Here is a 25,972-nt window from a genome sequence, read left to right on the forward strand (position 1 = left end):
GCCGCCCCCCCCCCAGCCAATGGCAAGGAGGCGCCGAATCCACCCCCTTCCTGCAGAGCCACAAGGCTCTCAATGGCAGCGGGGGGAAGTGTGTTTCTGTGCCCGCTCCCAGGAGCAGGGACAGGGCAGGGCGAGGGCAGCAGCGCCACACAGGTCTTACTCGGCCAGATGGGGGCAGGGGGTTTGCAGACACTGGCCACTGACACTACCCCGTGCCACTTTCCCATGGCTGGTTGCACGTGCAGTTTTGCAGGCTGCTGATGGGCCCCGCGTCTGGACAATCGGGTGCTGCCCGTTAGCAGTCTGCGGAGCCATACGTCCAACCAGCCGTGGGAAAGCAGGATGGGATGGTGGACATTGGTGGCGGTATGGGGCAGTGGGTGGTGGCAGTGGCTGCCCCCTGCAACCGCCCCCCCACACATGCAGCAGGCAGCTATGCAGCCTGCACAGGGGCACCACTGCCTTCGTCCCTCCCCCCCTACCCAGCCCTGCTCCTGGTAGTGGGCACAGAAACGTACATTGCCCTCGCTGCTCCTGCTATTCATACCCTCTATGCCTCACTGCTGTTGCTTGCTTTGAGCGCAGCATGATGGCCATGTGCATCCCATCACTGGATGGGTAGCAGCCTGGCGGTGAGCCCCCCAGTGGTCAGACATACATGGCATTACACTGCTCTCGAAGCAGCAGCAGTGAGGCACAGAGCAGTGAAGTGCAGAGTAGAGCAGTGCCCAGCCCACCCTCACCCTGCACACAGATCGGGAGGGCACATGCCCTCCCTTGTTTCCCCCGCAGTGCACGAAGCAGTTGGAGCTTCTCCCCATACCCTTGGATGTGCCACCAAGCTCCCATTGTCCCACAGCCCAGCCTGAGCCCCATTTACCCCTTCCTCTGCCCCATTCCCTCCTGCACTGTGGGGGTCTGGATCTGCCCCCCCAGCCCTTTCCCTCTCCCCTGTCCCCCTTCCCCCCCACACTTATCTGCTGGGGGAGGTGTCTTTGTCTGCCTCTGTGTCTGCGTCTGGGTGTGTATGTGTCTGTCTCCTGCCCGCCTAGTGGCAGCAGGGATATGGCGTTGTGTGGCTCTTGAAGCAGTAGGGTGCAGAGTCCAGCCTGCAGCAGCAGCTGCCTCCACCCTATGCACAGGTCTGGGCACATACCCCCTGCGCTTACACTGGGGTGCGTGCAGCATTGGGAGCCCACCCCCCCGCTAGACAAGCCACTCTTATAGCTCCATCTCGCGCTCTGGCCCAGCTGTGCAGCACCAGCCCCTGCCCCAGCCCCACTCCCTCCGTTACTGTGGGGCCTTGATCTGCCCTCTGCCCCACTGCTTAAAAACAAGAAAAAAATGTAAAGGGGTACATGAACAGAAACTTTGAGGCAGAAGGGGTACATTTGTTAAAAAAGGTTGAAAACCCCTGCCCTAGACAATTACCATTTTATATGGAGGGTTTTTTTTCTGCTATGGGCATGACAACTACCAATGTCTACTTCCATTGAAGGTGGTGATCAAAACCCGCGAACTCTGGCTGGGCAAGGACAGGTGCTAAGATAGTGTAGAAAACTCTATTGACATTTCTTCTCCATACTCCTCCTCTGAACCATCTACCTTTTGCAGGGCACCATAATATTAAGTCTTCATATTTAGTTTTTGCTTTTTACAGAAAAATTTTCGGTGTTATATGCTTTCCATTTTGCTGTGATCATCAGTAATCTGCTAAACAGTCTTGACATCTTAAAAATGTGCACCTGCTAGCAACTTACATCAGTGTCAACAGTATTTCCTTGTATTTCATTAAGTATCCTGGACTTTTTAGAAGCACTTCACAAGTAGGTATCTTCTAATTTGTGGACGCCTTAGTTGAAGATGAAGGTTGAACTGTCTTCAGTTCTTCAGAACTTTTCTCCCTGTTAAACATCAGCTCTGGATAAAAGATCAGGTTTCCATTGCTGTGTTGTACCAGTTCTGTCATTAATTAGCTTTCATAATAAAAGTCCAGTGTCATTTATACCTGCAATTATTAATTTCACAAACCAAAGTAATTAATTTACCTCTAAGGTCAACTTATTTAAATTCATATCATGCCTCCCTGTGCAAACAGGCAATGGCAATATTTTATAAAATATCATGGTCTGATGTTTCATCTTGCTTCACAACATTCAGGGCACAGACAGAAGTAACAGTTTTCACCTGATCTGGCCCCTGAAAGTGCTGTACAGTCATGAGCAAACAGAAGTGCATTGCTGCAAAGCGCTTCAACAGGGTCCAGTCCTACTGTAATGGTGAGACCCGGGGAGACAGGTGAACTTCTCTGGGAAGCCCTTCCGAGAACGCTGCTGAAAGTTGTGGACCAGCTGGTTGGAGAGCATTAAAGGCCAGTTTCAAGATAGACTTACCCACAGAGGTGGAGCGGCAGGTACAGGAATGTAAAGTGTTACTATGCTGATTTATCAGTTCCCGCTCCTTACAGCTCCAGGAGTGCTCTACGTATGACAGAGATAAGCCACAATGTTTGTCAGTGTAAGAGAGGAGGTGGACCTGCTCAGAGGGAGAGAGATGCCGGGAGGTGGAGCCCAGGATTCAGAGGGCCTGACAGTGTTCAGGTCAGTCTCCGGGGAGTGGAGACAAAAGAGGGACCAGCGTTACTCAGCCATACTTGACCCCATGAACAAGACAGACCCAGGTAAGGGTAATCAGGTTATTTGTTCTCCATGAGGGAAAACCTTAAAACTGAATGCAGGAGTTTGAGAGTTTCAGCCTGGCTGAAGAACTGAAACAAGCAGTTTTCATTTAGTTTTCCTCATACTACAGGGATTGTCTTTTTCTTGAGCTGTGGTTGAGTTCAACAGCCCCATCAAACCTATTTTGTTCTCTGGACACTGTCTTGGGGCATGCTGGAGGCCCAGGTAAATTGGGGCAACCTGGACCAAGAGGAGGATTTTGACCCAGGGTATTTAAGGTTACCTAGAGACTTACCCTGTTGGTGATCTCAGAAATAAGGGATTACATGCCTCTAACTCAGAGGTATATCATGGTTTATTTTGGGGCTTTTTGTCTTGAAAATTTCTCTTGATACCCTGGACAAGGGTGTTGTAATAGCAGTGATATAGCATTCTGCAGCCTCACAGAATACCGGTGATGATTTTATTAGCATGTTCCCAGCACCAGCATCCTTGAATTAGCCCATTGAACTCAACTGGGTGATGATTTCATTCTTCGCAATACCACGGTTGGTGTGTGGACGGAGCACAGGGGAAGTGGAGCCCCAAGTCCTCAACCCATCTCTGTGAGTAACCCTGCAGAAACCCTTAATGACATTAGTCTTATGAAGAAAGAGGAGGGTTCAGTAAAGACGTTGCAGGAGAGTCGGGATTGGTTCCCTCCCGGGGTGCCCGTGGGTAGTCCCATGGAGCATAGGCTTTGTGACACCCGTAAAAATCTAAACCCTCATAGCATGAGGGGTCAGATAAAAATGTTTCATATCAAAGCATCTTCAATAACTTTTGTTTGCACTGCCTCCCAGCCTCCTGCTGTTTTCAGAACATCATTGGGGAAAGGGAGTGGAGGGAGTTCGGTTTGGGGTTTTTTCAGCTCTCGCTGGAGGGTGGGACAAGTGTTTTGGAACCCCCCTGGGGGGGGGGGGGGTCCAATTCACCCCCCCCACCCTCCAGCACTGGCTGGGGAACCCCTAGAATAGAACCACTAGAATGAGCTCCCTCTGCTCCCTTTCCCCACTCCCATTCTAAAAACTCTGGGCTGAGAGGGAGGAGGGGCCATTGCTAGTGGAAACTGGCTGCAGGCTAGCAGCCAACAGCTAGATTCCCCTCCCTCCTAGAACCAACAGCGAAGTTCTGTTTGGTTCAGTGCATCTTTGCATCTCAGAACGCTTCCTGCAAAGCATTCTCAGTTACAGTGGGAAGCTGCTCTTCTGACTGCACTCTGTCACCTGGAATGAACTTCTACATTGTGATCTATCACGTGGTTCTTAATGTTCCAGAGTTCTGAATCCCTCATGGCTCAAACATTAAAAAAAAGTTCAAAAAATGTTTCTAAACTAAAGGCAAACTTTTAAAAAACTATTTAGGATCCCAGAGGGGTATGTCTTTTTGTCTACATCTTAACTCCAGGCTTACAGACTTACAAGCTCTGCTCTGCTCACTCTTCCCACTGAGTGCATTAAAGTCATGTGGTAACTTTGAGTGGTTCTGAGATTCTTGTTAGATAGGACACTTAGCAGATGTTATATTTAGATCAGAGTAAGCATACATATGATTTGGGAAGTTTGAGAAATATATACATCATCATAGTATCATATCAACCTTGAACTGGCTCCAGTGTAATCCAAAGACTGAGACTGAAAAATCAGCAGGTTTTCAGTCTCAGTCCTGGGACCATGGCAGAGACAATTTGAGATTGTAGTGTAGCCCTGGGGCTGAGACCAAAAATCAGCTGACTTGGTCTCAGCCCTGGGACTACACCAGATGAAAAACTTCAGTACAGTGCTGGGGCTGAGATCCACAATCTGTGGATTATGAGTCCCCAGCCCTGGGACTGGAACTGATCATACTATCTCTGTGGAGCAGGCCCGTGTGAAGGCAACATGTGTTATTCACTATAATTGGGAGATACTCCTCCCTCAAAAAGGTGTAACTTTACTATGATACCAGGGCACTTAAGCACATTATCCTGCTTCAATGCTTAAATGCTAGAGCTTAAGTATGGTTAATGTGCTAAGTGTAATGTGTTACAACTCCCTTAAGTGAACACCCCAATCCCACAGGGCAGCCAAATATCATTACATCATCTGGAGTCACTCTTGAACCACCTAATCTGTCTAATTACTAGTCTCTTCTATGCCCAGCATGAGTGACTGGTGAGCCTTATTTGTTGATAGGCAACCCAGGGTTAGGTGGGGAGCCAAGACACATGTCCTAAGTCTCATTGGAAGATAATAGGCTTAGGTTTCTCAGTGTCAAAGTCACTTTTGGGAACAGGATTTAAGTGAAAATTTTACTTACATTCAGAATATTCTTGGGGTTGGAAAAGTAGGGTTGTGTTTGGCTGGTAGAAATTGAAAAAGTAGAATAATGTTTGTTTTTTTTTCTTAAGAAATATAAACGCTCTCCTTCAGAGTGAGAATAAACCTGACTGTGGAACTTTCGATATTGTATATTTTCCAACTCATAAAAATGCCAGTATTCCAAAATAATAATCCTAAAGAATGTGATACAGTTAAATCTGTAATGATGTATATAAGTTAAATTTTATGTATGTAGCTCTTTTAAAAGTAACATGAGACTTTATGGAATTAAAGGGATTTCTGTGTCTCCTATGCCACTGAAATACAACCACTTGTCAGATGTTGAAAAAGAGCAACTGTTTAATAGAAGATTTTTACAATTAAGTGAAACAGGTAATTTAGGAAGAATGGAATCACTTTATTTCATATTTCAAGCTAATTATGAAATTTGTCATGGCAGAAAAAGCCCTGTTAGCCATCACTGACTGTGAGATTATGTTTTAAAGGAAAGGATGTTATATTTCTTATAAATAACCATTTTTACTTCACAAAGTTGAAAATGTTTATTAATATCCGTAAGATTAAGTAGACTACAAAAATTAAGGTACACTATTTACCTTAGTGCTCACTTGAGGCAATTCTGCATAGTAATTAAATTATTCCACACATTGACTATACTGTGTAATACTGCATAATATTAAAGTATTTGAAAACCATTATGTGGTCTGTATTGCAAAACTGGCTTGTCATTAGATTGTTCACTATCTTGGCCCTTTTTAATGCTGGAATTTGGGAAGGGTACAAAGGATATACATTAATAAACATAACTAGTAAATGCAACAGGAAACAACAGGGAAGTAGGATACAAAGGCAAAATAAGACAGAAACAGTATTTTAATATAAAATATAAACAATAAAGTATCATTATGTAACCAAATTTAGAATAGTGACTATAAGATTAAACTAGCAGGACAAAATTCTGCTCTTGCTCTGACTTCACCAAAGATGTATAGCAACTGAAATGGCACAGTTAGAACTGAGTGTTGAATTTAAACCATCTTGTGTGGTTTAAAACCATTTCGGAGTTTTAAAGAAAATGTAGCTGGGGTCAGAGTGGATGATGTCTTAGCATAAAAATGTAAATCAAGGGTCTCAAGCTCATCTGACCCCATAAGTCAGATGGGGTCAGATATTTTCCCCATTTAAATTACTGCTCAACAACTTTGTACTAAGGCTCTCAAGTACCAATGCTGACAGAAGATGCCATAGCTTAAATGACCCTGCAGAGCAAAAATCTTATTATCTGTGAGACAGCTCTTGCAAGTTATAAAGCACAACAGGAGAAAAGTAAAAGGGCTCAATGTAATAGAACATAATTTCCTCAAGGCAAACACTTTCATCTTTCGAGGACATTTGACCAACTGTGACATCATTCACTGACTGCTTCAGATATCTGCATAAGGAAAAAAAAGTGAGAGAGGGAGATATAACAGAATATTTGTCAGGTCTAAGAAAAAGTCCTTTTTGGGGAGAAAGAAACTGACTGAGACCAATTTAGTCCTAATGCATTTTGCTGTCACTTAGCAATATGCAGGGAAGTGGACTGATAGTGTATGGCTTTTTCTCCCTTTGTCTTTCCTTCTGACTGCTGTCATTCATCTGGAAAAGGACCAGGTGTTTTTTGCAGTGACTGAAAAACAAGGCCTCACATCTTAGTCACTGAATTTAATTTGCGGGTGAATTGTTAGAAGGCCTCCATATATTTTTTGGCATTTACTTAAGATTTTTTTTTAAGGCAGCTTAAAATAAATATGAAGCCAGGTGGTGCATTTGAAGAATCTGTGCATGACAGAAATTTATTAACAAGAAATAACTTGCACATGATCTGGTAGTCAGAAAAGAGTGTGGTATGGTGGCTAAAGAAGACTAAGTCGGGACCTACATTCTCCTTCCCTCCCATGAATGACCTGACTACTAAGACACAGGGTGCTGACGGAAATGACATTAATCATGCAATTGGCCCCCTAAGGGCACTCTACAGCTGAGTTCTGACAGAAGTGCACAGCTACAGAGCACTTTAAAAGTGACCAATCATGCAACAAATTAACCCTAATTTAATGAGAGTTCAGCTGAAGTAGTTCCTAAGTGGAGCACCTTCATTAATGTGTGTCTTACCAGGGCTTGGCTGCATCAGCCCATCCCAACCCCGCCCTTGCTGCTGTCTGCAGAATGGGACAGGGAAGAAGGGGAAGAGGGAGCTCCAGGCTGGGGTTTGCATAGAGTGTGCTGGAGCGGAGGTGGATTAGAGCCCCCAACATGGAGGGGCTCTAATCCACCTTCCCCCATTCCAGTGCAAGTTTGGGAAACCCCATCCCAGAACTCCCTCCCTTCCTTCCCCGCTCTCCCATCCTGCAGACAGCACTGGAGTTGAGAGGTGGGGTAAAGGGCTAGGGGACAGAGGCTGCAGGCATGCAACTTCTCCTGGATCAGCTCCAAAGTGGAGCTCAATCTCCCACCTCTCTGATCCAACAGAAAATGTCTGTTGCGGTGAGGGGTTTGCTGTAACTCATGGCAATTTCTGTACAGTGCCATGAATTACAGTGGGGAGCTGCACATCTGTCAGTGCCTACAGAGCCATCCTCTCTTGCTTACTTCCTGTGGCTGTTGCCCTCTTCCCCCTGCTACTCAGTTAAACTACTGCAGTTGCTCCAACAGGAGAGGTGGAGATTGCCCAGCTACAGCGATGCCTGTAGCCTCATTTGTTTTAGGCATTCTAAGGCACAGGAGGAATTGACATTGGGGCTAGGGACAGACATTCAAAAAGCCTGAGCCTGAATTGATTCAATCTTTGAAGGTTAGTCTAAACCAGCTAGGCTGAACCAGTTTACAACTGTACAGACATTCCCCCTGGACTGAAGAAATGCGGGCACATGCCTGCAGTGCTTCAGGCTAGAAGCTGGAGTGCACTAGAGCAGTCATCCTTCCCCTTCCATGGTGCTGAGCTGAGGGTGGGCCTAGGCAGGCTCTAGCAGGATGCTCGGATTTGGGAGCCTTTAGCATCCCATCAAGAAAACAAAAGCCTCTGTCATTAGTTCAAGGTCTTCTTAAACAACTTTTTCCAAGGAAGGAATGGAGGGACATCACCAGCTGACCTGTTGATTAGCTCCAAAAGCCCTAACCAGACACTGTCCTGACTGCCTTTGTCCTGTCTGCCTTATAGACACCTCACAGCATTAGTTAGCACACCACATGCTGGCTATGGTTCATGCTGTGGGAGAGGAGAGTGGGGGAATCCCTGCTTGAGGAAGGAGCAGGATGGCAAGGGGAAGCCATGCAGACACTGCTGTGCCTGCAGTCTCCCCTGTAGCTCCAGCCAGGGAGCTGATGGGCAGGGCCAGTTCTGCTCTGGAGCAGAGAGCCACACCCCAGGCTGCAATGCGTCTGGGATGCTGGGGGACTCAGGTTTAAGTTAAACCATGAAGGCATCTGGGACAGACTTTGCATAAAGCAGTTTGACCCAAATCAGTTAAATCTGATCCTACATTCAACCAGGTTTATCTCAGACTGGTTTATGTGCACTGAACATCTGTTCTGTTACAGGTTTAAACCAGTTTCTGATAAACTGGTTTATGTGTAATGTCTGTTCCAAGCCTGGGTCTCCTATATCATGAGCTAATACTGTGACCACTTTGCTATTGTATAGAAGAACTTTTCCACCTATGCCTTCTCCCTTTGTTGTCAGCTTTCAACTGAAAACTTCTTCCATTGTAGTTGGAGCAAAGCCTGATTCACATAGTATACCTTGATGATTCATTCCAGATCAAGTCCCTCAGGGTAGATACAGAGGCATGCCTGGTTTCTGATCCCTGTTGGGGTGCCAGGCTGCTCAGCACTATCAAGATTGAGGCACTAAGGGCTTAAGCAGAAGTGGAATGTTTCCAGGGGAATTTTACGATAAATAATTAAGGTACCAGCAGGGTTTCGGCATCTTTACAGGGTGGATAGAAATTTAGTAGGAGGAGGAAGTGGCAGACTGGGATTGTAATTTTGACCATAAAGGGAATTTATGCACCTAAGGCCTTTTTTGGGATTCAGCCCTAATCTCTATGGATTTTACTTCTCTCTGTCTTTTTACTGTTTTTTTTTTATGTAGACTTATTTTGTTTATTTAAATGCTTTCTGAAATGTATTTATGCAACAAAAGAGTTTTTAACCCAAAGCTGTAGTAGCATTCATCATAAATTAAAAATAAAATAAAATAAATATTCCAATATGACTTAAACAAATTAGTTATTAGTTCAGTGTAACCACCTATCAGTAAATGAACAAGTGAAAAGCTCATATTATTCTTTACCTCCAACAGTTTTCCATGTTCAGCTTTATTTATCTTCTAAAATGTACTGTATTCACTTGAATCCACAACATCTTCACATTTAAGATGCCCTCCCCCCCCCTCCAAATTAGAGTCAATACATGGAAAATTATAAATCTGGTAAAATTTGTCATGTACAGAATCTAATTATTGGAGAGTTGTCTTAAATCTGTACCCCGTATGGCTGTGCTAGGGAAAACAGTAGCAGGGGGGCAGATGATAGGAAGGTAAGTGACAGGGAGTCAGGCAGCCTGATCTCAGTTGCTTTACCCTCTGAACCTTGCCTCCTTGCTGCTGCAGCCCCCTTATGCCCGTCACCCCCACCACTTGCCTCTCCTGCAGTATCTGTCTCCCTGCCCTCTGTATGCAACACTGCCAGATATCACTTTGCTGGGTCCTGTGCTGTCTCCATGCTGAGCCGGGGAGTAGTAAAGGAATCAGTGTAGAGCAGTGGTGCCCAACCTTTTTGCCCTGTGGGACAGATGATCAGTGTCCATCAGCTCTGTGGGGAAGTCGGGGAAGAGACATGGCCAGGCCTTGACTTGGCCTTGCAGGAGGGAAAGTGTGTTCAGGCTGGCTCCAACCGGACCCTGAGGGCTGGAGCGGGGCATGGCCCAGCCAGCCTCACTCATGAGGGAGGAATAGGATGTAGGCTGGCCTTAACCCAGCCTCGCAGGGGGTGAACAGGGCACGTCCCAGCCCCATGGTGGGGGGTGAGGGTGGGGCACATGACCCTGTCCCAGTGGGCAGGGAGGGAGTGGGACATGGCAGCAGTATTGCCACTGCTCCCCCTCTGTTTTATTTTCTGACTCATGAAGAGTCCCACAGACCAGATGTTTTGGCTCCACATCTGGCCTATGGCTGGAGGTTGAGAATACGTGGCGCAGAACCAAGGGTCAATGCAGGGCCCAGCATGGAGCCAGAGAGCAGCAAGGTAATCAGCACAAAGTCAGGGAACAGTGAAGGACCCTAGATACTTGATTCTAAGATGAGGGTTAGTTTTTTCCCAGATTTTATGAGGAAATATACCTTATCTTGGATTTGAGTAATCACAATATTTTATTGTAGCTACTTGCTTTCTCTACAAGTATCAAAATCCATTTGGCTTCGTTTATGCATAATAAGTACATAAAAAAAATCAAATTTTTTTATCTCCATAACAAAGTTGAGTTTTGAAGTTTGAAATGTGGTACAGGCAATGAATATGCAGCAGTTATATATTTAAGTCCAGATCCCAAACAGACTTCTTACACACCTATTAAACTTTACTGACATGCATAGCTTTACTGAATTAGCCAGGACCATTTGTGTGTGTGTTTGGGCTATCGTATTGTTGATTTCACTTAGGCAGGAAGTAGTAACAACTCTTTCCATCCCTTCCTAATTTTCACTTAACAAAGCATTTATTTTGTGACCCTCTTGGATTTTTTGGTGATCCTTTGTCCTGCCAAATCAGAAGTGGCTACTGAATCTGTCCTTGGGTACCTCTTGCACCCTTTCTTTTCATGAGCCCCCCAAGCAATTTTTGTACTGAGGAGGGACTCTGGGCTAAAATCTAGATATATGCTGAAGAATGACTTTGGGGAAGGGCTTGAGTTAGCAGAGAAGACAAGAGCCACCCTTAAAATCTGCTTAGATAATTCACCTGCTAAATGTAATTGTGATGGACTACAGCTTTTATTGTGATATTTCTGTGGCCTCATAAAGACATTCAGTTTTTCTTGGGAAAAGTTTAGTAAGAAATCCCTATGTATGGCCAAATGAATGTCTCTGTTAAATATGAGGAAAAAGCTAACTGATATTAATATATAAATATGTACATATTCAAACAGATGTACATATGTGGACCAATGTATTTCACATGGATAAAATGCATATACATCAGGATAAGATACTAAAGGATAGCTCCAAAACTAGATTTCACAAAGACATATGCCGCTATAGGGCTAAGTACAGACAGCGGAAAGCCTGAGGTGGAATTGATTCAATCTACACCAGTTTCTCTAAGCTGTATGGATTGAAATGAAACCGAACTGAGCTGATGTTCAGTTTTTCTTTGGCCAAAACAGACAAATGTTTGAACTGGTCATTTCCAGAAGGAGGTGGGCACTCACAAATACCTCTCAGCTCCCCCAACTTGGAAACATGAGGGACCTGCCCCCCTGCCAGCCTCCAGCCTGTCAGGCACAGGGGATCGTCAGGGGGGTAATGGACCCCTGCTCTGGCCTGGGCCCCCTACCCAGCAGGGGTTGGTTTGAGGGGTGAAAGCCCCCAAGCACAGGCTTTCCCTCGCTGTCCCCTCTAAGTCTTGTTGCGGTGGCTGGGAACATCAGGCCCCCACCCACACACCAACCCCCAACCTGTCAGCCATAGAGGGCCAGACAAGGAGGGGGATGGACCCCTACTCCAGTCTTCCTCACATCAGCAGAAGCCAAAGTACGTCCATTCGTTCCTGAGCTTGACATGCCAAGGGCTGGTGAAGGGACAGGGACCTCTCGCTACAAGTTGATGGAGCTGGGCTGCAAGGGGAAGGGGAAGGGAAAGCCCATGCCTGAGGGTTTCCCTCCCAACCACTGGTTAGACTCTTGCTCGGGGAGGGGGGGCAGAGTGGGGGCTCAGTTCCCCACCCACCTTGCCTGGCCCCTGCCATGCTGTCAGCAGGCCTGGCTCGGAAGCAGAGGTTTTGATGCCTCAGCTCTGTGATGGTGGGGGTGGAGCGGGAGGTGCAGGTGACCCAGCTTGGCAGGAGCTGACAGCTGGGGCCCCAAAGCATGCAGGTATGCTGAAGGACTGTGGCTTAACTGGATTCACTGTTGGATCTGAGACAGAAGTTGGGTAGACTGGCTTACCCTAATTCAGTTAAGTTTGATGCTACATCCATCCAGGTTTATCTTAAACCAGTTTCAGCCTATTTGAAAGCTGTTTATGTGCATTCTGTTGCGTTACAGATTTAAACTGCTTTCTAATCACTTATATGTAATTTCTGTCCCTGGGCTAGAAGCTTAACAGAAACCTATAGAATTCAACTTTGAGACCAGCTAGTACCTCATAAGCTTTGTCCAATGGCACGCACACCCCAAGAGCCAGGGTACCGGGGCTGATATGGCCCACTGAAAATCATGTAACAGTTGAGATGATTGATATTTACTTCCTTTGCAAGTATTTTATTGTTGGCTAGTAAATCAAACTTGGACTTGGCAGACTTTTATACCACTATCCTGTTGATTGACCTTGGTCAAGTCCCTCAGTATGTTGTCTCAGTTTTCTTATCTTGTATAATGATGAGAATGATATTTATAGCTTACAAATTGCTTTGTATGAGCTGGGCATTGGTTTTTTATTATCAGCTAGTATAGCTGGATCTGAATCATGATGATGACAAGATGACTATAGGCTTTTTGGGACTTTGAAGATACCTCATGCTTTTCAGTTATGATGAACTACAGTGGTCATGTAAGATCTGGATCATATAGCATGCTTGATAGATGATGCCATAATCCAAGTGTATCAAATAATGGTGCAGCTGGTGTGGCAGCATGAAGAAATAGAGGAGCTGCACTAATGGATCAGGCAGTATGTGCTGCATGAAGTAAAGACAGTGCTGTTGGTTTCCTTCCTGGAGTAGCTGGGGCATTGGTGGAAGGATGTCACTCAGAAACAAAGTCATTTTGTTGGCTTACTCCAAAGGCTATACCATAATGTACTGCCCCTTGCTTAGAGTACTTCTGAATTGAAGTTTAGCCCTGTATCTCCCCATTATAAGAACTTCAGGTACGGATACAAATGCTGGCCCACCTAGGGCAGTATGGAGTCTTGGTGAAGTTGGGGTGCATACACAAGTAACATTTTTCCTGCAGTTACGCCCATGAAAGCACTGTATAGCTGTGACTTAACATGCATACATGGCTGGAGAGCACTTTTAAAATGGCCAGTTGAATGAAAAAAATATCGTGGATGTGTGAATTCCCTGGGACATAGATGTAGAAAAATTGCAGCAAGTGTTTCAAAAGTCTATTCGTCCCGTAACTATAGACATACCAGTGGTTGCATAAACAGTTAAGATAACACATTTGCTGAACATATTATTTTTAAGCATTCTTGAGTTGTTTAAAGAAGCTTTTTGCAGTGGGACAAGCCTTGGAGTGGGTGATGCATTTAATACATGCAAATAAGTATTAGACTGCAATGCTGTGAGTTGTTTTCTAACTATAAAAACTCCACTGCACTTAGCCTGAAGTGTGTTAGTATATGTGAGGCAAGGGAAAGTTTATACTTTTCTCTTTGATGTAAAATGGAAAACTGGGATTTATTGCTTCTGCTTCCTGAACTGTAATGAATAATTAAAAGAATGACACACACATTTAAAAAGTTACATTGGCTTTAATTTCAGCACCTGCAAAACGTTTTATTTTTGTGGTTAAAATTAAATAATACTTCCCTGTTGTAATCAACATTTATTCACAATAGGAAGAAATAATTTAATTGCAAGATAAAAGCCACATGTGAACATGCTGAAAAAATAGCATAGAAGTACTAGAGGGTTTACTTGTTTCTGGTTATTCTTGTAAATTCCCTGAGAAGCAATAGTGAGTAATGGACCATAACATTGCAAAAAACCTAGCAGTTTGTTGGGGAAGTAAGTGGAACCAGCTTTGCCCATCCCTCTCTTTATCTCTTGATTTCTTTTTCCTTTTTCTAAAGAAAAAGTGCAATTGTACTTAGCTAGGACCTAATTATATGCATGGAAATATGACTTATATTTAACTTCATTGTGGCTGAGTGAGTAGAGAGATGAAATGAGAAAAACAATCCATTCAGCTAAAATGGATACAAAATTTAGTGAATGTGAACTAATGAATATGGGAATGTGTAGGAATTGGCTTGAAATGGAAAGAAAAGGAGTTTACGTTGGTAGGACACGATAGCCTAATTCTATACTTGGACTTTTCAACCAAAGCTAGACCAGAATTCATAAGAGAGACTGGTATGGTTAGCTTTCTTACCTGCATATATCATTTTTCTATTAATTCATTTGCTTTTTTGAAACAGTCTGAATCCTATGTCTGAAAAATTATCAGCCTGAGAACTACTTGCAAAACATTCTCAGTTTTGTAGATATGCACAGTACTATATATAGGTAGTAATTTAGATATTAGTATTAAGTTAAGTCTTGAGATCACCTGGTATTGTCTTTTTCTGTGCTGGATGATTGAAAATTCACGATTAACTGTTGTTTTGTCTTTAAATTAAATTTCCTTTTTCCATTAAACAAAAATGATTTAATGATTAGAGGAATCTTAGCTACTTCTCAGTCATGTCAGACTCAGAAAGCTCCAGAGTGGCAGCTGGCCGGAAGCACACCTGAACTGATTTAATTGCATCATTTCCAAGTGAAGCAGAAGCAGGGTGCTCTTCTTAACAGCACATTAAATAGTGCTGAGTAAGCACCGTAAGTCCTTGAAATAAATGACGCAGTCTGACTTCGGAGTGCATGGAAAGGAGAGAAAAGGCAGACCTATGTTCCAGTCACTGTTGCCGTGGTTTTAGGTATATAAAAGTGACTGCCTAATATAAAATGCAAAGAGTCCTGGGAGCAGGCACTGGGACTCAGGAATCCTTGCAAACCCCAAGGGACTGCTTTCATCCCTGGGCTGCAGTCACATTCCCAAGCACTGTTCACAGCTGTTTTTGTATTTTGCTTTAGATAGCCATTGGTTGAAAAAAAGGAATGACTTGGCAGCAGGTACTAGAAACCAGGGCTCCCCCTTCTGGGAAAGTGTTATGGTCATTGGACCATGCAAGCATGCTTCTTTTAGCTTGTTTTCTCTCTAGTCCTGTAACTCTTCTCTTTTGGTGACCAACTGGCACAACTTCAACAGGGGAAGGATGGATAGTTCTCTTACTTTCTCCATTTTATAACTTGGTGGTTAGGGGGCTTGCTTAGTTAAGTGGCATATGTGGGTCCAAACCACCATTGTTTTTTAACTGAATTCATTGCTGTCAATGAGAGTCGAATAGGTTCCTACGCAGGTATGCCTAATCTGCATATCATAGAGCAACTCTCTCACAAAAGGACCCTGAGGATCCCAGGGGAAAAAACTTCCACCTTTTACCTCCCCTGTGCAAAATGAAGTTTCTTTTCTTCCTGGGAGATCTTTTACAATCTTTGAATTCTCCTCAGCCTGACCCAAAAGCTTGCAAAAAAAGAAATTGTTGGTTTAATAACAGATATCACCTCTAGCCCATTTGTTTGTCTCTAGGACAGTAGAAAAACCTTGGGGCTTTGAAAGTACCCTGTAGATGGGTTTATGACAATCTTCTGAAGTAAATCCTCTATTGCAGGGGTTTTCAACCTTCTTAAAGGTTGTGGAGCAGAGGGTGGTGGCGGCCGGATGTGGAACAGCGTGGGTGGCGCAGGGTGGTGGATGGCAATGGTGGTGGCCACGTGCGAGCTCCCCCCTCTCCCCCCATGTCTGGCTGAGGCCTGTGTGGCCTGCAGAGGGGAGGCACTGCCCTCGCTCCCCACCCCTCCAGCCCTGCTCCTGGGAGGCAGCAGTTGAGGGGTGGTGGGTGCCGGTGCTCCATCCCCGCCTGCTCACACGTACCTCCTGGCTGCTTTCCAAGTACCTTCGGGAGTGCACATAGCCCTGGTTGACAACTACTCTATTGTTTTTCACCATATGATATAGGATTTCATGAATTCACAACTCCTTGTTGTTGTAGTATTTCTTTATCTTTTTAGAACCATTTTCATTTTTAATGGCCTACATTTTTAAAACCCTGTCTTTGTGTTTCTTGGTCAAAAATGCAAGAATGCAGAGAGTATGTGGATATGGACACACACAAGTTCTTAGGCAAGCAAATAACAAACTTTCCATACATACACTTAAAAATGTGGACCTGATTAGTTTTTTAGATCTGATAAAACCCAGATGACTCTTGTGCGGGAATGGAGCATCTTAACAATACTGGATTTTCGTTGATAGTGACACCAACTCCCATTCCATATATACTTACTGGTCTCATTGTATACCTCTGGCAGTCATTGTAAAGAATATTTTCTTCTAAATTGATAGAAAGAAGTTGTCTTTCCATGTTCTTAAGTATATTTCATACGTATCATTTCTGTCTTGAAAGCAGGGAAACTGAGGCCAAGAGAGGTCTTGCTTGCACATGATTACCTATAAGTAATCTAAAATATCTGTGATCATTAACCTCTAGTTAAGCCACACTGCAGAATGAAAGAAATTACGTGCTAAAATGGCAGTAGAAAGAATGATAGCATAGGAAAACAAAACCTGCTTATTATGTGGCATAATGGAACTGGAAAAAAATAGCAAAGAATAAGGGATGACTTTCTATGCAACCAGAGAATAATGTTTAATCTGTGGCTCTCCTGTTTTGCTGGCACTGCTCTGCTAGAATCCAAAAACGCTGTTTGGGAAATAGCTCTCTCCTTCTGTGGTGGCACATTTAGCACAAGGAGGTACCAGATGCTGTAATTAAGTATTTTCAAAGGTTGCAAAGTGAGTTGATTAGGTGGATTATTAGGCCTAACAAAGCCCCGTCAAGATTAAGAGTTAATTGTGTATATGAAAATATTAGAATTGATCTCATCTGATGTTCTCCTCTGTGCTGCCGCGTGCTATAAACAAACAGCTGCTTTAGTGGTAACACTTCCTACAAAGGGGGAAAAAGAAAATAATGTGGAGCTTTAATTTAAAACTGTGATAAAACCTTGTTCATTTGCTTTCCCATCATTTACAATCTCTCTAATTTTCTCTCTCACACACACACAAAGCAGATTTGCCTCTCAATCTTCAGCAGAAGTTTAACTGTAGGGGCACTCTAGAATAAGCATTAAGATTCCTTCTAGAAAGACATTTATTGCAGGTGCTTTCTATAGTCTGTTGGTATTTCACAGATGCACACATTACAATAAAAATACATTATTTACAATGATTTGTTTCATCCACAAATCTCAAAGTCCTTGGCAAAAGTGACCAAGTATTAACGTTCCAGTTTTAAAGAAAGGGTAACTGTGGCACAGAAAGGTTAAATTACTGGCACATAATTTAACATCCAGACCATGGGAAAAATGGGAATAGAACACAGATTTTGAGTTCTAGTCTTATATTCTATTCATTATGGAACATGTGCATAAGGATTAAGATCGTCAAGTTCTGGCCATTGCTGTTTCTACAGATCTTGATCTACAACTAGGAGTACTGGTCATGTCTCCTGACTGTTCCACTCCACTGAATTTCTACCTCCCAGAAGGTAAAACGTGACAGGGACATGCCATTGTGGGAATGAATCAGATAATTGCTATCAGTAAAGGCTTGATCCCAAATGGGCCAACCATCTGCAAATGCCACTGAAATCAATTCTTAATCCCTGTACAACATCATGAACTCAGCTTTCTCATTCAGGTTGAAAATCAGTGTTTTCTTGGAGGCTTGCATTAAAAATTGTTCCCTAGCACTTGAGTTCTTCCATTTAATTTTAGTCTATTGCAGCTGTGCTCTATTACTGCTATTCTGTATAGGAACCTCTGTGTAATCCAGAAATCATTTAGGCATTGTGAAATAAAGAAACTATATTTTTGTTACATAGAGTTGCAATTTTTTATATGAACCAACTGAAGGAAATGTTCCCTTCCCCTGGTTTGTGACATGCACCACGGTGTATTCCAGCCTGAGGGTCAGACGGTCAAAGTTGCAGTTGTAATGATTTGGGGAATCTGTACAATTTATGATTCATCTCTATGTATGAGTAAACGCCATTGGAAAGGTTAGGCTTCCCTACCTTCATTGTTATCGTTTTACCTCTGTATTGAACTGAAATAAAACATATTGTGATCAGGGCTAATGGAGGTGCATTAAAGCTTTAAGATCTTTTGTTTACTTTAGGACAGACATTCAAAAAGCCTGCACTGAATTGATTCAGTCTTTTCAGGTTAGTCTAACCTGCCTAGATTGAATTGATTTGCAAGCTCACAGACATTTCCTCTGGATTGAGGAAGTGCAGGCACATACCTGCAATGAATCAGGTTAGAAGCCAGGGGGTGCTAGGGCACCCTTTGTTCCCCTCCACAGTGCTGAGTGGGGGGCAATGACTGGGCCCCAGCAGAATGCTCTGATTAGGGAAGGGTATAAACCCCCACCTGCCAGCACCGTCCCAGGCATTTCCCCAATAGCTGCTCAAGGGATGGAAGTTGCCAGCCCCTGCCTAGCACTCTGAGGCAAAGCGGGGTGTGCAGTGCTTGCATCTGTTGATGATACAGAGCTTTTCAATCTCTCTCCCTGCTTCTTTATACTGTTTGCAGCGAGGGAGCCAGCAGGGAGATGATAACACAGCATTTAGCAGCCCATCAAGAAAACAAAAGCCTCTCTCATTACTTCAAGCTCTTCTTAAACAGCCTTTTTCCAAGGAAGGAATGGAGGGACATCACCAGCTGACCTGTTGATTACCTCCAAAGAGCCCTAAACGGACGCACACATACACACCTCTCATCATTAGCTAGCATGCCACATGCTGGCTAGGTCCCATGGGGCTTGGGTTGGTGTTGTGGGAGATGGGAGGGAGGGGGGATCCCTGTTTAAGCAGGCAGTGGCAAGCGGGGAGGGGAGGGAGGGGGAAGCCGGGGGAAGCCAGGCAGTCTCCGCCAGAGCTCTGGCTACAGAGCAGTGGAGGAGGGCCAGCCCTGCTCTCTGGAGCAGGGAGCACAGCCCAGAGCTGCAAAGCATCTGGGATGCTGGGGGACTTTGGTTTAACTTAAACAAATAAGGGGTCTGGGACAGACATTGCATAAACCAGTTTGACCCAGATCAGTTAAGTCTGATACTGCATTCAACCAGGTTTATCTTAAACCAGTTTCAGCCATTTTCAAACTGGTTTATGTGCACTGTACTTATGATTTGTTACAGGCTTAAACCAGTTTTTGATCACTTAAACTGGTTTGTGTGTCATGTCTGTCCCTAGCCCTGGAGGCTAAGAGGGGGCTACTGCCTAGGGCAAAGCAGTTATTGAAGCCTGAATTCCAAGGGTTGATAACTAGATCTCAGGTGGGTGTGCTGGTTACTTTGAGGCTGAAAAGGAATTGCATGACAAAAGGGACTGGAGGTTATAAATAAGGTAATTGTTTGTGACCCGTGGTATAGAGCAGGAGTCAGCAACCCCCGGCACACATGCCACGCATGGCACGTGAGGCCATTTGCCTTGGCATGCCACAGCCAGCCCCGGCTCTGGGGAGCTGCTGTCAGCAATGGAGCCCAGGCTGCTCCCAGCAGGGCTTGCAGCATCCCAGCTGCCTGCTGGGAGCAGTCCGGGCTCCCAACTGGCAGCAGCTCCCCAGAGCCAGGGCTGGCTGTAGCCGGGAGGCTACAAACAGCTGTGCTGGGCTCCGGGCTGCAGCATCAGCTCTGCACCAGTATGTGCACCTGCGCCTTGGAGCAGGCGGTGGGGGAGGTCCTGAGGCAGCGCAGCCCCGGTCTCTCCCCCACTCCCAGCACAGAGGTGATAGCAGGCTTCCTGAGCCCAGTGTAGCTGTTTATAACCAGCCTGGGCTCTGGGCAGCTGCAGCAAGCAATGGGCAGGCTGCAGATATCTGTGCCGGGCTCCACAGGTCCGGCATCAGCTCCATGCTCCCCCACCGCCTGCTCTGAGGCACGGATGTACGCGCTGGTGCAGACCTGATGCCGGAGTCTGGAGCCTGGCACAGCTGTTTGGAGTCTCCTGGCTGCAGCCGGCCCCGGCTCCTGGGGGGCAGGGGCCTTGGGTGGGGGGCAAGGGGTGCAAGAAGGGCATCTTGCCATGTACCCCTTGTCCTCATTTTGTTTTTCTGCCATGCTGGGACTCCAGTACCTTCTGAGGTAGGCACTGTGGTGTTTTTCAGCACTCTGGCCAAAAAACATTGCCTACCCCTGGTATAGAGAATACAGAAAAGAACTGATTGTGAAATGGGGGGAGACTACAATCAAGTTATTCCAAAAAAAAGTGCAGTAGAGGAGAAGGAGGTAGAGAGAATTTTGAACTTCTTGGGAAGATTTTGGTCTAAATCAAAAGAGCTCCCAAGAGCAGAGAAATGTATGTAGGTCTCTATACTATTTCTCCTGCTAGCTCAAATAGATCGTGGTTGTTAATTGGACCTTACTAACAAATCTGTGAGCTGTTTTGCTTGTTCTAGCACTTATCCTGGAAGAGATGACTGAGAATCCTGGAATGTGGGAATAGGGCCTGAGGTAGCTGGGCTGCAGCGGCCCTTTTCGACGGAGCGATTGCAGACTGAATCTGTGCCAGGAAGCCTAGAACCATGGGTGATATTTGGTACTTAGTGAGAGGCGTAGAAATCTAAAGCGGTGGCCTCAGAAAGTTGGGACCCGATCACTAGCAGCCTGCTTTGTTGCAAGGAGAGGTAATCTACCAGTGCTTTGTAACGGCAATTAAAAATTGAAAATGGTTTTCCACAAGAGAATTTACTTTCTCTGCTGCTTGAACTCAAGGGCCACCGGTTATAAATGACTTCAGCTACTTGTTAAAGAAACACACAAAAGAAAAAGATTTGTGTCATTTTGTGTCGCTTTAAGTAAAAAGGGCTGCTGCGTAAGCAGGTAGGAGACGGTAATTGCTTAGAAGAGACCACTACTCTGTAGTTTGGTAACTGGCAAATTTTCAGAGTATAAATAAGGACTTAAACTAAGATTACCCAATTTTGGATTTTTAGATAGATGGTTAATTTAAAAGGAATTTTATTTTCAAAGACCTCCTAAACCCTTTCCTGGGTGGCATATGCATGTTGCACAGTAAAATGGCATGCATTTGAGTGACCTCTGGTGAGATAAATTTGATTTTGCTATAGGGAGGAAAAAAAATAATTGAGCAGAAGTGGAGGGTGGGGATAGGATGTTCCCTCAGGAGACGATATGCCCTACTTTCTTTTCTCACATTCTGAAATCCATGAATCTTTTACTTGCTTTATCACTTTTCCTGATTCCCTGCAGGCCAATACTGACAGCTAAGCCTCTGTTTTATCTTAAACTGTTCAAACTTTGTCGGAAAATGACTTACCCTGCTGTGTTTAAAAGTGGCTACATGATTGCAGGAACCCACCTACTGGTTACTTGAGGTCCAGGTGATTGCCATTGTTTGAGTGAAATCATAATGTCAGTGCCAGAGCAGCTGGTAGATTGTTAAAATATGTTCTTATACAGCTTCCAATAGAAGACCAGGAATTTTAATGGGTATGTGTGTATTTTATTCGGTCTAAAACTCTTATTCAGCTCCCATGACACTGTGGTATTAACATCCTAAGAAAAGTATCAAGTAAAAACTCAGTCATATTATTAGGGCTACTTCTGAGTATAAGCAGTCATGCAGTTTGCCTTGTTTGTTCAATCTATGGTCTTTATCCACTTCTGTCAAACACAGCTGCTTCCAACCCATTCTGTTTTTAAACTGGCGGAGTAATACAAATCAGCTTTACTGTTATGGTCCAACCAATTAGAACATGCAATTTTTGATAAAATACAGGCATTAAGTGATAATTCACCTCTAAAAATGAGGTTCTATTGGAGTTAATATTGTAATATCTCTTTTTTAGTGGCTTTTACGTATGCTGGAGCTTGATAGACTTTGAGGATATTTTTATTACAAAACAAGATAAATGGATGCAAGAATGGTGGATGTGTCTATTTAGTCTGTGTATCTTGAAATGATAATACTCATATAATGCTTTTTATCTCCTGAATGCTTTACAAGCAACAATTTCTCCCTGTTATCTCTGAAAGTGGCTACATAAGCAAATACGATTATTCCCAAATTATAGATGTGAAAAGTAAGGCCAAGGGATTATATAATCTAGGTCAGCGTGTGGGGTGGGTACTCCTCTTGCTCACTTCTAGTTACACTATTAGGCTAGGGACAGACATTCAAAAAGCCAGCACTTGAATTGATTCAGCCTTTGCAGGTTAGTCTAAAGTGCAGAGAGTGAACTGGTTTGAAATGGAACAGACCTGTGGGCAGATGCCTGCAGTTGCTCAGGCCAGGAGCTGGGGGCACTAGAATGCACCCTCAGGTGCAGGGAAGCTGTGGGGAAGAGAGCATGGGCAGTTTGGGCTGAACTGGCCACAAAGGGGTTTAATTTCCCTCCCGCTGTCTCACCAGGAAGGACCTGAGCCAGATTTGTCGGTTGCTCCCCGCTCCTGGTGCAGCACTGGGCACCATGGCCCTTGAGGCAGAAGGGGAAGGGAGAGGGGTTAGTCTCCCTTCTACCCCTACTGGCAGCCAGGGTAGAGGGGAGACTGACTGCCTGCTGTGGAATAAATCCCTGCTCTTCCCCCTGCGGAAGGATGGAGAGAAGGGGAATAACCCCGTCCTTGCCCCCCACCCCCCTGCAAGAGGCCCTATGGGTTGGCTGTGCCCCCGATGGGCCAGTGCAGTGGGAGGGTGCAGGGCCCTTGGTGGGGGCGGTAGCCTATCATAATGTCCAGCAGCATGAGCCCCTTCCTTGCGGGGGGCCCAACTGTACAGCGGGCAGAGCTGCAGCGGGCTGCGCGTGGCAGCACCGGGACCCAGAGAGAGCCAGAGCTCCCCTCAGCGTCGCCACTGTGCAGGGTCAGGGCTGCGCACTCTGGTCCCTGCCTGTACTGTGGGGCTGGGGCCAGTGGCAGCAGCAAAGGAGCTGCTGCAGCCGGGCTGCTGAGAGAGGCAGTACTGCCGCAGAGCAGCCCCAGCTCTGCTTCAAGCCCAGGGAGTGGTGCCTTGGCCTGGCAGGACTGAGGGACCTGCTAGGGACCAGACAAAGTCACTCCACTGGCCACATCTGCCCAGCCTGTGGCATTTGGCATTGCTCCCACCCTGCCGCTGGAGTGCTGAGGGGGTAGCAAATGTGACGGGCAGGAGCCCTTTCCCGGTGGGGGGAGTCGTGCTGTGGGGAGAGGAAAGCGGCCGCAGGGGCAGCGCAGAGGGGGACTCTGGCCCCCTCTGGGCCCCAGTGCTGCTGTGCACAGCCCACCCTGCAGTGGGGGCCCCCGCCGAGAAGGGGTTCGCGCTGCTGGACATTATGACAGGCTGCTGCCCCATCAAGGGCCCTGCCCCTTCCCACTGCAGTGACCCAGCAAGGGCACAGCCAGCCCATAGGGCCTCTTGTGGGGGGAGCAGAGACAGGGTTATTCCCCTTCCTCCATCCTTCCACAGAGGGGACAGCAGGGGCCTATTCTGGTGCAGGGAGACAGTCTCCCCTCTACTCTGGCTGCCAGTAGCGGTAGAAGGGAGACTAACCCCCTTCCCTGCCTGCTCTGCCTCAGCAGCCATGGTGTCCAGTGTTGCAGCAGGAGAGGGGAGCAACTGGCAGATCCAGCTCGGCTTCCTGCTGGTGGCAGAGGGAGGAAGGTATTAACTCCATCCCTGGCCAGACCATCGCCCCTGCCTGTCCCACCCCTCCCTGGCCAGACCATCGCCCCTGCCTGTCCCTGTACTGACTGGGGAGCAGAGGGGTGGGACCAGCCTGGCTGGGATGGAGCAGAGACCCCAACCCAAAGAGTATGCCGGGATGCTGGGGGTCTCTGGTTTATCTTAAACCCGTTTCAGCCATTCTGAAACTGGTTTATGTGCACTGAATGTCTGTTCTGCTACAGGTTTAAAGCAGTTTCTGATCACTTAAACCGGTTTATGTGTAATGTCTGTCCCTATCCTTGTAGGAGAGCACTTTATGCACTGGATTTTGAGAGTGGTGTACGTATTTTAATTTAGCTTAATTTAAATGTATTGACAGATTAAATAAAAGTTGTAAGCCAAAAGAGCAGTTCAGTTTTGTATGATACACAATAGGTCCTTGTTTTGGCTTAACAAAGGTGTATCTCCCTCCTGCCCCACACCTGAGTGCAGCTAGCAATGTAAAATTTGCATATGCCTCAAGTAATGTGCTTCCCCCTGCCAGAAATGTTCCCACAGAGTCTGATCCTGCTGAGTTTCCCTTGCAGTGTGCTAAAATACCACTCAGGACAATGGGACTGGATAGCACGCAGCACCTTTTTATACTTGGCACACTGCAGAAGATTACATAATAATATCTAAATTACGCTTTTGAAATGCGTGGTATGATCACTTTTTGAGTGGATGCTCAGTCATATATTTCCTAAGTGACATCAAACAAGTTGCTTCCTATCTCTATACCTTTGTTCCCTAGTATTGCACAGTACAGATACTAATTCCCTCCTTTGTTTGGGTATTGTAAAGAAACACTATTATCTGAGTGCCACAACTGAAACCAATACTGAGAGTCATATTGGTACACAGACAGATCTACCAACAGGTAAATGAGGGACCTGGTGATGAACAGAAGTAGGAAGGCACAAGTCACCACAAGAGATATTACTTTTGCAAAATTAAAATTATATGCCATAGTACATGAATAATAGCGGCCATTGCTGCTTCTGCATGGTTGCAATATAGGGAAATTTCTCATCAGTACTGTTACTAATGGAGCAGGGTTTTAAACAGAATGGCTTTCATTCAGTGAGTGATCACATGAAATAAAAAATTGTATATTATAATATTTCTTCTCTCTCTCTCTCTCTCTCTCTCTCTTTCATCTCCCCTTACAGCTTGTGGCCAATGCTATCCTTTTTGTCAGTGTAAACCTGTATGGGGTTTTTGTGAGGATTTTAACAGAAAGGGCTCAGAGGAAAGCATTCCTTCAGGCCAGGAACTGCATAGAGGACCGGCTGAGGCTGGAGGATGAAAATGAAAAACAGGTCAGTTGTAAATACTCACGTACTTTATCTCCTCTTTCTTTGATATCATTGTAGTTAGAAGAGTATGCTTTTTCAGTGCAAATCAGAGAATCTCCCTATCCTTCCTCTTTCCCCCCACACTAACACCTTCCCTTCCTGAATTTGACTTCTTATCTCCAACAAAAATGCAAAGTATAGTGTTACACCCTCAGCTAGCTCTATTAAATTACAGCAACATATGCCAACTGAAGGTTTTGTCCACAAGTTAAGAACATGCCATGACAGAATATAGGCCCTGACCCTGCCAAATATGTAGGTGCATGTGTAGCTCAAAACTCTGGAGTTTTCCTGTTTCAGGAAATGGCCTTATTCCTGTGTTTGAAATTTGTGAAGGTACTTACCACGCTGAACTGGTGTCGCTGACTAGATATGTGTCTGAGATATAAAGTATATCATACTATAATAAAGGAGGGTTTAGCTTTCCTTCTCCTCTCCCATCTCCTCCCCCCCAAAAGGAAACAACAGCAAACTTTGGTTGGATTAAAAAAAAAAAATGGAACTTGGATAAATCTTCTGTTCTGTGATGTGCTTTTGAAGATAAAAACCAACTGACAAGGGAACAAATTTTCGAAGGCATAAATTGGAATTAGTTGGTTAAGTTTTACTGAAATTCAATGAGAGTTAATCTATTTGTGCTCACATAAGTTCTCAAAACTAACTGCCCTGAATTTTGCCCATCTCTAGTTTCTAACTTCATACAACTTATTTTTATTTATAGGGAAGCTAAAAAGGAAATGCGAGAGAAAACGTTTACCATGCATAGTCTATCTAGAAACCATAAAAGCATTT

The 25,972-nt window shown here is 45.1% G+C and overlaps 1 protein-coding gene across 1 annotated transcript in view; it reads left to right on the top strand.

Moving 5' to 3' along the window:
- The window catches only part of ADCY1 (adenylate cyclase 1), a 253,736-nt gene that overhangs the window by 55,065 nt on the left and 172,699 nt on the right, over positions 1-25,972 (top strand). Inside the window, exon 3 of the mRNA XM_025207825.1 lies at positions 24,995-25,144. Coding sequence (XP_025063610.1) covers positions 24,995-25,144 — 150 coding nt within the window. The remainder of the gene's footprint in view (positions 1-24,994; positions 25,145-25,972) is intronic.

This window comes from Alligator sinensis, unplaced genomic scaffold (assembly GCF_000455745.1).
Source record: "Alligator sinensis unplaced genomic scaffold, ASM45574v1 scaffold456_3, whole genome shotgun sequence".
Classification (NCBI taxonomy): domain Eukaryota; kingdom Metazoa; phylum Chordata; order Crocodylia; family Alligatoridae; genus Alligator; species Alligator sinensis.